Source organism: Nicotiana tabacum, chromosome 3 (assembly GCF_000715075.1).
Source record: "Nicotiana tabacum cultivar K326 chromosome 3, ASM71507v2, whole genome shotgun sequence".
In the NCBI taxonomy this organism is placed as follows: domain Eukaryota; kingdom Viridiplantae; phylum Streptophyta; class Magnoliopsida; order Solanales; family Solanaceae; genus Nicotiana; species Nicotiana tabacum.
Window position 1 is genome coordinate 4,146,115 of NC_134082.1, and position 15,365 is coordinate 4,161,479.

At 35.6% G+C, this 15,365-nt stretch overlaps 1 protein-coding gene across 1 annotated transcript; it reads right to left on the minus strand.

Moving 5' to 3' along the window:
- Nucleotides 1-1,951: 1,951 nt before the first annotated feature.
- On the minus strand, nucleotides 1,952-6,588 carry LOC142179367 (F-box/kelch-repeat protein SKIP30-like). The gene is made up of 2 exons (XM_075249096.1): nucleotides 6,359-6,588; nucleotides 1,952-3,514 (listed from the first exon to the last, which is right to left on the minus strand). The coding sequence occupies exon 2, from the start codon at nucleotides 3,441-3,443 to the stop codon at nucleotides 2,406-2,408; it is 1,038 nt and encodes a 345-aa protein (XP_075105197.1). The 5' UTR covers nucleotides 3,444-3,514; nucleotides 6,359-6,588; the 3' UTR covers nucleotides 1,952-2,405.
- Nucleotides 6,589-15,365: the final 8,777 nt, after the last annotated feature.

Here is a 15,365-nt window from a genome sequence, read left to right on the forward strand (position 1 = left end):
TGTTCACTAAGGCATTACCAACCTCAATATTTGAAAAGCTGATATATAAGATTGGAATGCGTCGTCTTCGAGACATTAAGTGATTTTTCATCAGGGGGAGTAACTACACGCCGCACTCTTTTCCTTAACCAAGGTTTTGTCCCACTGGGTTTTCCCGGTAAGGTTTTTAATGAGGCAGCAAGCAATGCATATTATAAATAACTATGTACATCCCAATATTTTTTTTGTAAGTTCTTAATGAGGCACATTATCTTACATGGACATCCAAAGGAGAGTGTTATGAATAGTTTGTACATTGGATGCCCATGTTGTGAATAACTTAAAGATTAAATCTCCTACTTTATGTCCATCATCTTTACTTTTTATGCCTATAAAAGGCCATGTAATTGCAATGGAAAGATACACCAAAGTGAAAGAAGAAAACACTTCTCCCTTCTTTTTATCTCTTCTTATTAACATTTTACTGCATTGCTTTTATTTTATAACAAAAACTATATAATTCCTGAGGATAAATGCATACAAATGATATGGTACTATTAAAGAAAAATATCGTTATAAGTGATACAAATTACTAATTGAGAATATTTTAAACTTAGCACTTTTATGGTAGGTCTTATGCTTTCTAAGAGAGGTTTAACTTTTCAAAGATTTATGCGTTAAGAAAATATACAAAACTCTAATATTTTTTTACCTGCATTTGCATAATATTGGCATGGAATATTTAAATTGAGTAACATGGTTAATATTTTTTACATGCATTTGCATAATATTGGCATGAAATATTTAAATTGAGTAACATGGTCTATCAGGATTCATGCAGCCGACCTCAACTTGTTTAAAATTGAGGCGCAATTGTATTTGTGACTTAGAGCCCATTTGGGCAAGCTGTCAAAAACTGTTTATTTTAAAAAGTGACTTTGTTCAAAAGTACTTTTGCAAAATATCGTCTAAGTAGTATTTTTTGCAAACTCATTGTGTTTGACCAATCTTTTAAAAAAGCGCTTTTACGAATTAAATTACGAAAAAGGACATTAAATGTTGAATTTGCAATTAGTATTATTTAGAAAAGAAAAATAAATTTAAACATTTATTATAAAAGAATTCAATTAAAACATAGAACATAAAGTAAAAATATAAATTAAAAATTTTAATCAATATAAAATATAGTTATTCCAAAGTAATAACATTGAGTGTTGGTATTATTTATTGCTTACATGATAATTTAAATATATCAAACTACATCATTCAATATAAATTTAAAATCTACTCTTAGGAATATGAGAAAGAGAATAAAAATATGACTACAATAAAAAATGAAGAAATGTATAATAGAAATAAAAAGGAAAAGGGGAAGAAAAATATCAAATTAATGAGGGATAATTTAGAAAATATTAATTTATTGTAAGGTTATTTTTATCTTGCATAAATTGCTTCTACTTTTTGGAAGAAGCTAGAATTTGTAACTTCTCTCCAAAAGCAGAAAAACTCCTACTGCTGCTCAAAAGTATTTTTTCTTAAAATTTTCAATAAGTACTTTTTGATAGTACTAGAAGCTTGGCCAAACAGACTCTTAATTGACAATATATTCATAGACAATACCTAAAAAATTTAATAATTGACCATGAGCACCCACTATGATCATGATTGACCATTTAGAATTTATACTAAAATTATTGAAGCACCCACAACCTATAAATCCTAGGTCCGCCACTACATCTTCAATCTTATATATAGTCATATAATGTATATTTAAGTGACTTAATTGTGTAACAATGCAGATGTAGACAAGTTAAACTCATTTTTTAGTGAGTATGGGTTAATCTTTAACCGCACCAAGTGGAATTTGGGACACAACAGAATACGCACTTTAACTGCTATTTTGAGAAACTAACCGAGATAGACACCAATAGAGTGAAGATTGACAACAAAAATAATAACAACTACGCCTCAATCAACGAAATAATGCCCCTTAAGCAACGAAAGCAGGACTGAAGTAACCAAGTATTTAGCACTATAGTGCTCATTAATGCAAATACATGTAAACCAAGAGGATTTACACATAAGACAAGCAGGCTGCAAGAAAGCTGAACATCTCGTTTCTTCTGTGTTTCTGGCATTGGATTTTATTTACCGTAGCTTTTGGACAGCTAATAGCTAAGCCGAGACAGCTCACAAAGGTCGTTTCAGATAAGATCCCCATCATATTCAGTCTACGGCGAAGGAGAGAAAGGCGAGGCACCTAACACGTTCACCCTCAACTTCCATCCGTCACTAGTAATCTTAATTTGTTTTTCCTATTCACCAGTACGCTGCGTGCTACAACTAGCAGCCGTTTTATTGCCAATCGTTCATTGTAGCATTTACCCTAAAACACTGCATTGAATTTCATCGACATTATGCATGTCCTAAATTCTCAGCTGTGTGCAGGCAAGAATTGTCCCTCTGCACCTTGTCATTGGAGCAAGCTTACGCCACACCAACCTCTCATTTCCAAGCGTCAATACATCAACATCAGACAACACTTTGATGTTACAATTCCAATGCTCCGGTCCATTAACCCCTCCAACTATATAAATATCATCTCCAAGCCCTATCATAGCAAACCCAATTCTTCTACGAAACTCAGATGCTGAAACTACCATCTCTCTTACTTCTTTTTCCTGCTTGTAAATGAACCAACTGCTCATTACATAAAGCTTTTCCCTAACGACAGTCATTGGACCCTGGAGCCAAGAATACTCGTGAACGGTCCAACCTTGCTTGACATTTTCCAAAACCTGAATAGTCGATAAACCTTTATGCAAGACATGAACTTTACCGCCAACAACCACTCCTGAGCATGCGGAATTGTGCGTGTGATGGAGATCGGGTAATTGAACCCAGACATCCTTTTCTGGATCATAGATTTCCGCGTTACATATTGATTTCCTGTAGTTAGTAAAACCCCCTGCAACAATTATCTTCCCCTCCAACACGCAACAAGCAAACATGGCACGAGGGAAAATCATAGACGCACGCCGACTCCACACACGGGTTACAGGGTCATATGACCAGACCTCATCAGTCGCGAAAATCCCATCTTGGTCACCTGTTAATGGATCCACAGCATCACTGCCACCGCCTAAAACAAACAGCTTTCCAGCAGTAGAAACGACACTGAAGCGAGCAAGATGACTGATGTTTGAGGGGAGAATAGGGAGAGTAATCCAACGGTCATGCATAGGATCATAAAGCTGCGATAAGTTTTCAGGTTCAAATGCGAATACACATAAAAACTCTTCAGACGAGTTGACCTCCTTTCTCGCTTTAAATAGTTCGGCACTTCGAATGGCAGCTCTCCAGGAATGGGAAACAAGCTCTAACTTTGGATGAAGGTGGAACGGAACCCGTGCAATGCACCTAAGGGCAACAGCATTGGGAAGACCTTCAATGAGTGCAGTCATAACCACCAAGCTTGCATCTATTTTTATCAGCAAATAATGATTGTGGTGCACTACTGTTGGCTGACGTCAACCTGAAATATGCAATTTGAATCGTTAGCTCTAGAATAAAGAGAATCATGATGTAAATTGCTAGCATTTTAAATAACATTCTTCTGTATAAAAGAGGCCGACATCTCTCCTCAGCCAAACATTGTACAAAATTGTGTCAAAGAGGTTAACCAATACATTAGCAATATAATCAGTGGACTGACTTTTAAACGCGTTACAGCAAAACAAAATTTCACAGTTGGCCTATCTTGATGCCAAGCTCAAAAATCACATTTAGAAACTTCCAATTCAAAGCTAAAAACATCTGACCACATAGCAGACTGAAACAACAAGTTGAATAATCCTACCATACAAACTATGCCCTTTTTTCTTCTAGTGAAACCTCAGTCCATAATGAATTCAACGTATCAGTAACCTCAGAGCGGCAGATTCTCCGATCGCCTCATCAAGCACTTCTAGCTTATTAAAAGTGTTATTACATGGCAGAGTCACAACAATCTCTCCACAAAGTATGAGAGAAATGTTTCCTGGATGTTGTAGCCTGCAGCTTCTCCTTTGCAGATCATTCGGCACTTGAGATTGTGCTAGAGTGGCTAAGGGGCATCACTTGCCGGCAAAGAAGTCCACGGGACACTTGGGAATTGGGACATATATTAACTTTGGGATGAAGTGAAACTGACCATAGTGAAGCAACGGTAAGGCTTTGAAGCCAAGCAAGTAGCTACTTGAAAGAAGTTAGCAGAAGTGGAGAAAAGAAAGCAGAATTGGCCATTGCCCTCTCAATCAAGGAGCTGATCGAATTCCTTGACCTCATATTCTATTACAGAAGACTTAATTGAAGCTATGGACTGGTCAGCAGGCCCCTTACTGTTCCTACTGAAGAAGGGATGTTTCTGCACGGATCCAATGAAGCTGCCACTGTATTCCTAGACCTCAGAAAGGCCATGATAGAGGCACAACTCCTGGCATTACTGGATTTTACCAAAACCTCTATTGTAAAAGTGCATAACTAAAAGTAAAAGGATACATAATGTGGTGATGCAAGAAGGGAAACCTATTTACATTTCCTTGTCAAGCACTTAGCATCAAACATCAAGGTCTCCCGACCTATGGAGAAGAGCTCATAGACCTCTCACTAGCTGTAATAAAATGCAGACAACATGTACACCTGTTTCATTTTATCATCAAGATTGATCATTTCAACTTAAAGTATCTAAGGACGCAAACATCATCTCAACGTGAAGGGTTGGCCGAACTATTGGAACTAAGCTATGAGATCCAATACGGAAAAACAGATGAGAAAGATACAGTTCACAATCAGTAAGGGGTGTAGAACACTCTACTTGCAACACTATAAACAAGTCGTAACCAACATGGATACGAAAGTCATAGAAGACTATGGCTAGATGATGACACAATCAAGGGTATTACAACCTAAGCATTAATCAACATCCTATTTCTCATGTAACTCCTCAGGATAAGGTGCTCAAATATCAAGGAAAGACATGGGTGGCAATGCCAGGCAAACGCAGGAAACACAGGAAACAGCTTAGAGAGTTCATGCATGCTTCAGCTGTTGGTGCGCACTCAAACTCAATAGGACCACAATGGAGTGTGGAGGATGGATGGACCCCTTAACCCTTAACCAAAGGTCTCGAATTCGACACCTAAGAATGGAAAAAACTAGTAGGGAATGCTTCCCCTTTAATGGGCCTTACTCGGGGCGAAATCCGAATTAGCTGGGCCAGTGGATTCCGGATACTGGATGGTTAAATCGAAAAAAAAAATCAATTCAATAGAAACTAAAGCCAGTTTTTAATTAGCCTAAACAATTAGATGGTGCAAATGCAGGAGTGTGATGAATGCCAAAGAAGTAAACCTCAGAGCAAGAATATGATACATGCCAAGGAAATAGACACGCGAGTGTGTATACCCTGAGTTTCTACAACCATTTTCCATTCCTACAAGAGCTTAGAGACATATTATAACCATCCCCATCCCCACTAGTTCTTGATCTTTCCTACTCTCTTTATAGTTTTAAAGATATTGCTCCATCAATGAAGTGAATTTGCTAAACTTTTCTCCTAATTTCTCTTCATTTGTGACTAGGGGTGGCAAACGGGCAGGGCGGGGCGGATATGAGCGGGTCGAAAAGGGGTAATTCAAAAAACGGATAAATTACCCGACCCGACCCGTATTTGAGGCGGATAAAAAACGGGTTATCCGGCGGATAATATGAATATCCATATTCTCCATGGCTTCTTGAATATGATCACTTATGGAGAATTCTAGTCTCCGAAACTTGAGGAACCCTCAATTTGAGGCTTTACAATGTAAAAGTTAAACACATTAGTTATCCATTGGTTATCCATTTGGTTAACAATTTTCTAAGTGGATAATATGGTTCTTATCCATATTCAACCCATTTTTAAAAAGTTCATTATCCAACCCATTTTTTAACGAATAATATGGGTGGATAACTGTTTTCTTTTAACCATTTTGCCACCTCTATTTGTGACTCAAATCTTTCCCTTATTGTTTTTTTCCCCATTTCCCTACATTCCTTGAGCTCCCATAACTCAATCACTATAGTAATTAAAGACTTTGAGCGAACCCCAAAACCCCATCTTAATATCACAACAAAAAAAGTACAATGTGTTGGAGTACCTAAAAATTCCCCTGATTGAAACTCCAATCATCTAACATTAAAGTAAAAGAACAGAAAAGAATAAAACTTGGGGTGTTTCGGATTTTGGTAAAGAACCAATCTTTACAACAAAAAAAAGAATTCTACACGAATTCAACAATGAAATAGAAATAATCCAAGATTCACATATGATTGTAATGGAACTGAAAATAGCATTTACCTGCTAGGTCAAGAAGATAGCAGTCGGCCTTGAGATTACAGTTCAAAGAAGATAACATAAGAATTTGCTTGGCTTTTATCACACGCATAAATTTTTTTTGGACTAAGTTTGATAACATAGGGAAATTTATGTATGTGATTTCGACAGTTTTAATGAGAATTAGAAAATTACATTGTATTTTGGTTGGTAGTTTGTGCAGTGTGAGAATAGAATTAGGCAAGATTCACAATGTGTTTACACCTTCCTAACTTAGTTCCATTTATTTCAATTTATGTGAATTTATTTAATTGGACACGAAGTTTAAAAAAAAATGAAGACTTTTAAAATTTGTGATCCTAAACAAGTCAAAAAGGGGTCAAAGTAATTGTATGGTTATAAAATCTTCTGATTAATGCTAGAATTGTAAGTTTAAGCTAAATTGTTACTAAATTTAGAAAGGTGCCATTCTTTTTGGAACGGATCGAAAAAGAAATAGGTTCACATAAACTGAAACAGATGGAGTACTATTTAGGGCAAGTTAGTAAATTTCTAATATCAAACAATAATTAAATTTAAAAAGCAACAAATTGAAGTACTATTTGACCATGATTAATTGATAAACTAAATTTTTTTTTTTTAAAAATCTACTAAATTGTCTATCTTTCGGTAGTCTTTACTTTTACATTTCTTAGGATGGCGTTTGGACAATTTTGAGGGTGATCGGATTAGTTTGAAAGATGGCCAAATCAACTTAAAAAAGCACTTAATGGCTTATTTGTATGTAATACTTAAACAAACAAGATGCTTCAGTTAAGTTTCAAAAAAAAAAAAAAAATCTATTCACATTTGCACTAAATCACCTTTATTCAGTTCAAATTAAAACTATGATGCACTAATATCACTAAAAATTGTGTCAAATTTTATATTTAATAAGAAGTTTTAAGTTCGAAACCATCCAAATACAAGTGACAATAGTTAATTGACAAATATAGTAAGGGGACGTTTGGTACGAGGCATAAGTAAAAATAGTGCTGGGATAAAAATTTAATACCACCTTATACCTTGTTCGGTTACCAAACTTGGAATAAGTTATCCCGGGATTAAAATTAGTATCGGTATAACTTATACCTTGTAGGGGATGAGATAATTAGTACTGAGATTATTATCCTAGGACAAAATAGTGAAATTCACAAAAATAGCCCTAAGGTCCTCTTTCCAAATATTTGTTGGGTTCATTTGTTTCTCTATATGTGCTTGGAAAATATAAACTTTTGCTCATAGACTCCTTTATCAATTGAAATTTTTTGTGTATTAATTCTTTTTATTTTTATTATGGAAAAAGTAGATTTTTTTATGGATCATCAACTATTGTCCGATATCAGCAAGAAGATTTAGAAAGAGAAATCAGCAAATATATTTCAAAGAACTGAAAACTAGAGCCCCAAAAAATTATTTAATACTTGTTGATGTAAGAATTGAAAATTGACGTGTCAATTAGATAAAGGAGCAAGAATAAGATGGAGGGTATTTTTGTAAACAAATAACTTCTTCTTAGAAATTATACAATGCATGTCATTTTTAATACAACATACCAAATAGTGGATAAAAAACAATACCAAAATAATTAATCTCAGCATAACTTCTATTCAAACCAAACGACCCCTAAGTGACCTATAAGTTTTCTTCTTCTTTTCCCTTTTCCTTCTTAAACATTGCTACTGCATTGTCTCTATTGCAATAGTATTTCCTTTTTGGGCCTAAGTAAAGAGTGCAGATTATCTTTTTGGGCCTTACAGTTCTACTAACTATTGAAAAAAGAGAAAATTTCATAAAACACTATCTTTTAGTAGTAATTAGCCATTTATAGATATCATTTGCTATATTACGGATTATAGATACCTTTTATGTGGTTATAAGATGTATTTGATGTATTTAAACTATTGTATTCATGAATACAATAGCAAAAATAGGCGTGAATCAGGGAAGTCCAGCTAATCAGTTGTTGTATTCGAGTGTATTTGATTGTATTCATGGTGTAAAACATGGGATTACAGCTGGACAGATTACTGTATTCGACTGTATTCACGGCATGAAACAGGGGATTACACTATTTTTAAACAGAAAGTGTATCAATTAATATAATAGACTCCTAATATAACTCAACAAACTCAATTATAACACACAAAAATTGTATTTTCGGTTATAAAAAAGATTCTCAACTGGAAAAAAATCAAAAGACATAGCAATCTTCAGAGAAATTATATAATACATCTAAATACATAAATTATATTAATTAAAAAAACATATGAATACGTAGAATGCAACGGGATACATTGAAATACAATGAAAAAAAGACAGTGAATACAATGAAATACACGAAATACAACAAGATCCATTGAATTACAATGAAAAAAAGACAGTGAATACAATGAAATACAGCGTGATACGTTGGAAATACATTGAAATATATTAAAAGAAAATCAAGTTGTTCAGCCCCAAACTCCGTTGTCTTTGCTCAAGAACAAACCCTAATTTCCGCCTTGTGGCCAAATAGTCCTTCCTTCTTCAAAGATCTTGCACGCTCAAACCTGGAGGAAGTGATGATGTCTTTAAGATTTCAGTTGGGCTTTACTTGATTGGAACTGTAGTTTGGAATGCCTTTTCAACTGGTGAGAAGATTATTGACTGAAGCTTCTAAGTGATTTCCATGGAGGCAACAACTTAAGCCCTTCGAGTTATGCTGGACGATAGCTGCAATCACGAAGGCTTGAAAAGAGTTTTAGACCGATTTAGTTGAGAATAGGTGGGAATACTTTTGGCAGTGCCAGAAGACGAGAATGGGGAAGGATGAGGAGAGGGAAAATTTTAATGGAATGGGGGAAGAGAATGGGATATATCAAAGTAGAGAAAGAAAGAAAATATTGTAACTAAATAGCGTAATTAGTGGCTTAGGGGTAAGAGGTAACCAAAATTAGAAATTTTGCTATAAACATTAAAAGGTATCTATAGAATATAATTTTTTTAAATGGTATTTATTTAAAATAAATAAGATGTTAACCTTTGCTACAGGAGGTAAAGATTCCTTGAAAAAATGACATTATATAGATGCTTTTAATGGGCATTTGGACATAAAAATTGTAAAATTCCAAAAAGGGATAAAAAAAATCAAGTGTAAATGGTATTGAAATTTAGAGTTGTGTTTGGACATGAATATAATTTGGGTTATTTTTTATATCACGACCCAATTCCATTATAGACCGCGACGGCGCCCAACACCGTTGTTAGGCAAGCAAACACCGATCAACTAGTGATTTTCCGTTTAAATAAACTATTAAGTAGCAATATTTTCTTATTTGTTAAAAAGATTTAGAAATTCGCAAGTGAAACATAAATAAGCAGAAGCAATAAGTACTAATCAGAATCATATAAGCAAACCCAAAATCTAAATATACTAGTGAGTGTGTTAGGACCTGGTGTCACAAGTGTGTAGACAATCTAGTACAATATACAAAAGAATACTGCTAGCCTACTGTCTGAGAGAAAATAGACATAAAAGTAAAGCACAAGGAAGACTCCAGTTGCTGCAGATCGACTCGGAAGGCAGCTCACCGTGAAGTCTCGAAGAGGGGATCAACTACGTGTGCCGGATGGATAACTAGATGCACCTGCCTCATCCTGTAAAATTAAGTACAGAAGTGTAGTATGAGTACATAAACAACATGTACCCAGTAAGTATCCAGTCTAACCTCAAAAAATAGTGACGAGGGGTCGACTTAGACACTTACTATGGGCTAACAATAATGTAATTAAAGTGTTATGCTAAACATGGACATCATGAATAATACTGAAAGTTCAATAACAAAAAGTGATAAGTTCTACTTTCACAAATATAATTTCAATTTCAGTCATATCATTTAACAGCTTACAAATAAGGCATTTAAGCAATATAAATCACGGAGAGTTCCAAATAATTAACATGCACAAACTATGCCAAGGTCGTTCGGTCCGGTCCAACATAATATTAAACTGTGCACTGCCAGAGGGTCGAATGACGCGAACTATAGATGAATTTATTTACTACCGAGGCGCTCGGCCTGACCCACAAATAACAATTATTTTTTTGAAAATACAAATTTCTCATTCACAGACAAGTATCTCATACAAATCTTCAAGTAAGTGAATATAACCTTCTATAATTCTTTTATAAATTTCTAACATGACTCAAGTGATTATATTAGCAAGTAATGCCACAAACATTTCAAAGATTGCATGATACGGGTCCTAAAGTACCAGACAATAGCATAATAGTAGCTACATACAGACTCTCGTCACCTCGTACATACGTAGCCCCCACAAATAGGTACAAACATTTACTTAATTCACCCATGGGGTTAATTCCCTTTTACAAGGTTAGAAAAGAGACTTACCTAATCTCAAAGCCTATTTCCCAATTCACGAATGCGCTCAAACCTCCAAATTCGATGCCAAACGACTCGAAACTAGTCAAACATTACATAAACTAATCAATTTATACTCAAAAGTCCATACCCCCACTATTAAAGTGATTACTCACCCCAAATTGCAAGTTCCTAAAATTCACCCCCGAGACCACGTGCCCGGATTCTGAAAATTTTCGAAGAAAGTTGTTACCCATAGCCTTAGGAACATAAATATATTATTTTTACTAAGTTCCATAACCAATTTCATTGTCAAATCTCAGTTTTATCAAAAATCTAGGTTTTCATCTAAACCCTGATTTTCACTAATTTTACATGCTAATCTACCCATAATCTATGTATTTAACTCATGTTGTGTAGAATTACTTACCTCAAAGTGCTAGGTGAAAACCCTCTTCCAAAAGCTCCAAAAATCGCCTAAGAGATGAAGTGAAATGAAATAAATGGCCTAAGTCCCGCATTAAAAGAGCTGGACACAACCTTCTGATGTTGCATTTGTGACACCAGGTTCGCAAATCGAGGGTCGCAAATGCGACAAAAACCTCGCAAATACGACAAAAACCTCGCAAATACGAAGCCTGGGCTTCAGCTACTAAGGTCGCAAATATGACCAAAGAGTCGCAAATGCGACTTTTGCTGGGATCGCAAATGCGACATAAGTGTCACAAATGCGAACACTGCCTGGGTTGGGCTTCTTCGCAATTGCGAAGCCCTCATCGCAAATGCGAGTTTCGCATTTGCGAACAATCTCTCGTATTTGCGATATCTGTAGCAGTAGCCAAGAACACCAGAATTTGGTGTGTTTTCAACTCCTCCCACACGTCTGAAACTCACCCGATCCCTTGGGGCTCCACACCAAATACTCACACAAGTCTAACAACAACATACGAACTTGCTCGTGTAATTGGAACACCGAAATAACATCAAAAACTATGAATTAGACACCAAAATGCATGAATTTACTCATGAACTCCAAAAACTTCTAAAACACTTCCGCGCATCCGATTCCCATCAAATCAACTCGGAATGGCGCCAAAGGCCAAACTTTGCGTGCAAGTCATAAATGACATTACGGACCTACTCCAACTTTCAGAACTGAAATCCGAACCCGATATCAATGAGTCCACCTTCGGCAAACATTCCAAAAACTTCAAGTTCTAACTTTCGCCAAATGACTCCGAAATGACCTACCGACCTCCGAATCCACTTTCGGACGCGTTCCTAAGTCCAGAATCACCATGTAGAGCTATTCCTAGGCTTGGAATCCCAAACGGACGCCTAAAATGTAAAACTCCATTTTAACCCAAACTTATAGAATTTGCTCAAATTTCCAACTTCCACTATTAGGCTCCAAAATGCTCCTAGGTCATCCAAAACTCAATCCGAACATACAGCCAAGCCCGAAATCATCATACGAATCTATTGGAACCGTCAAATCTCGATTGTAAGGTCGTTTACTCAAAATATTGACCCAAATTCTTCTAGATTTCTAACTATCCATTCCTGCAAGTCATAAATCAGTAAAAGAAAGTACGAGAGATCTTGTTTGGGGGAATGAGGTTCTAGAAAGCAAAATGACCGGTCATTTCGTTACATTCTCCACCTCTTAAACAAACGTTCATCCTTGAACGAGTTTAGATTCATACCTGAAGTGCTGAATAAGTAAGGATATATGCTCCGCATGTCCTCCTCGAACTCCTAGGTCGCCTCCTCGGCTGGTTAGTCCCTCCACTGAACTTTTACCACAGAAATCCTCTTGGATCTCAACTGGCGATCTTGTCTAGCAACTATGGCAACTAGTTCCTCCTCATAACCTAGGCTCTCATCTAGTTGAATAGTGCTAAAGTCTAACACGTGTAACAAGTCGGCGTGATACATCCGGAGCATAGACACGTGAAATACCGGATGAACCCCTGATAGGCTTGGAGGTAAAACAAGCTCATAAGCAACCTCCCCAACTCGCCTCAACTGTTGATACCCAATTTTTCCCATAATATTTTCAAAACTATGCCTTGGCACCAACTAGTATTTTTTTATACAATTTCTGCATTTTTAAGAAATTTTAATTAATTTATCCCAGCATTTTGCTTATAAAACAATCACTGATTGCATCACAAAATAGTTCATAATAATTTTTGTGGGTTAATTTTATCATTTGCATTTGTATTAAGTTTCAATTATTGCACAAATAGCCACATTTGTATTTGTAGGATGTAATTGTAATTACTTTGCAATTATAGCCCGTGCATGTATTATTATATTATTTTACCAGAAAATAGCCTTTTATATTTTTAAAAATGTTAAGTAATTATTTTAAAATATTTCCAGGCATGAAAATCATTTTTTACAACCTATTAGTTATTTTTAAAAATTATTTTATCAATTAAATGGTTATTTAATAAATGGCCTTCTTATTTTTCGTATTTAGCCTAAATTAAAAAATTCAAATCCCTAGTCTGCCAAGATCAGACCCAAACCAAATCCTACATGGCCCCAAACCCTCTAAATCCTGACCGTTGATCATAGAGATCAACGACCACCATCACTTCTTACCAAATTTAACCAAATGACCCCCCCAAACCTAGTCATTCTTACCAATCAGCTGCCCTGAAACCCTCTCCTCTCTAATTCTCTCTGAAACCAAACCTAACCCTATCTGCTGCCACCCAAAATCAACCATAATCCCCTTGATTCCTACCCGATCTATGGCTTCCCATGGCTGTACGAGGCCTTTACTTGTCTCCTATCTCCCCTGGTTGTTCGATTGTGTGGTTTCGTGGAAGGACCTCGAAGAGATCTGGTCCAGATCTCATTCAAAACTCTTCAAAGAGCCTGTCTATGGTCTGTGAGTGCTTTCTATCAAAGTTTCACGGCTCAAATCTTTGATTCAAGGGCCAAATTCTTTTTACCCTCTCTTTTTCTTTGAAACTTAGCATTTTGGACTTGAATCCGTCTAGATCCTTGTAGATCTGGATCGATTTGAGTTCATCATTGCCTTTTCCTTAAGGCTCTTTTAGTTCTCTACTGATTAATCGATTTTTGAACATTTTGTTATATTAGGGTTTGTTTTTCTTGTTGTCTGTTGGTTGAACCTCTGGGTATCTGAAGTATTTTGAAACTTCCATGGCTATTCTTTTAGGTTCTTTTACTCCTCTACTACTAACCGATTTTTTAACCACTACACTACTTCAGGTTTTGATTTCTATGATTTCTATTTGTTCAAACCTCTATGTATTGACATGTTTAAGTTTTACATGGTTGTTTTCCTTCTTTGAGTGTTTCCAACTTAGGGTTTTGAACTATTTTCCATCTAAATTTTCTGTGTTCCTAAAAGTTTTACTCAACCTATTTTATTTATGGGATTGATATGTTCTTTCCAGAATTGTTGAGTGATTTGCTGCGTTTAAACATTTTGTGTGCATGATTCTTGGTTATTTCCGTGTTTATGACCTTAATTAGTCGTTCTTGCCGTATTCGACTGTTGTATATTTACTGATTCTTTACATGATTCTTTATTTAATTAAACCCTTGATTATTTTATTCTGAAGTTCTTTATTTTGGTTTGATTTGAACTCCTTTCCTTAATAAGGCCTCTGATTCTTACTTCTTTACTCAGTCTGATTGTCTTCTTGCCTTAATTAGTTCCTGTCATTACCGTTGGCTAATTTTCTTTAGTTAAAGGAGAAGACTATGCTGAACCTTTGTGTGATTGATTTTGAGATCCCTTAATTGCTGATTATTGATTACTTTACCTTATTTGCTCTACCCTTGAACTGTTATATAAACTCTTTATTTTAACTTCTTAAACACGAACATTAGTTCATCAATTACTCTTGCATTCTAAAAGTTCTCTATTCTTCCTGTTACTTGTGATCTTCATTAGTCTAGCCGGCTGTAAGCCAAGGCTGAAAATTGTACAACACATGTCTTACATCTTGTGTACTCTTTCCCTAACTGGTATGCCTCTGATTAAATTTTAGAATCTAAACCTATGTGTTTATTTACTGCCTTAGTTCATCAGTCCTGAGTTTATTCCTGCTTCTGTTTACTGCTTATCTAGCATGCCTAATACACCTTGTTCAAGATGTAATTAACATGTCTCAACTTATTTGTCTGTCTACTGTTTATTTAACATGCCTAAATTCTGCCTAGTTCCATATGTGATTAGCATGTCTAAATTATGCTTGCCTGTCTATTGTTTATTTAGTATGTCTAAATCTTTTTTTGTTCAGCATGCCTACACTATGTCTACTTGTTGATATTTGCCTAGCCTGTCCATGCTCATGCTAAGTCATCTAGTCCTTCAGGCAACTCTAAGTTGTGTAGTTGGTTCTGTCCAGTGTTCATGTGTTTTCAATGTAGCTTTATTGTGATCCTTGCTCTATGTTGCAATGACCTACCTTATAGCTAACCTGTTAGTTCTGTAGAACCCCTTGAGAATTCTATGCACCCTGTTGTTTATGTTCTCCATTATACACTAAGGTGTACTCTATGTGTCCCCAACCCCTCTCTCCTTGTGTGAAACCTGCTTGCCAAGTGTTTCTGAATAATGGTTGTTCTGTGATTTTTGT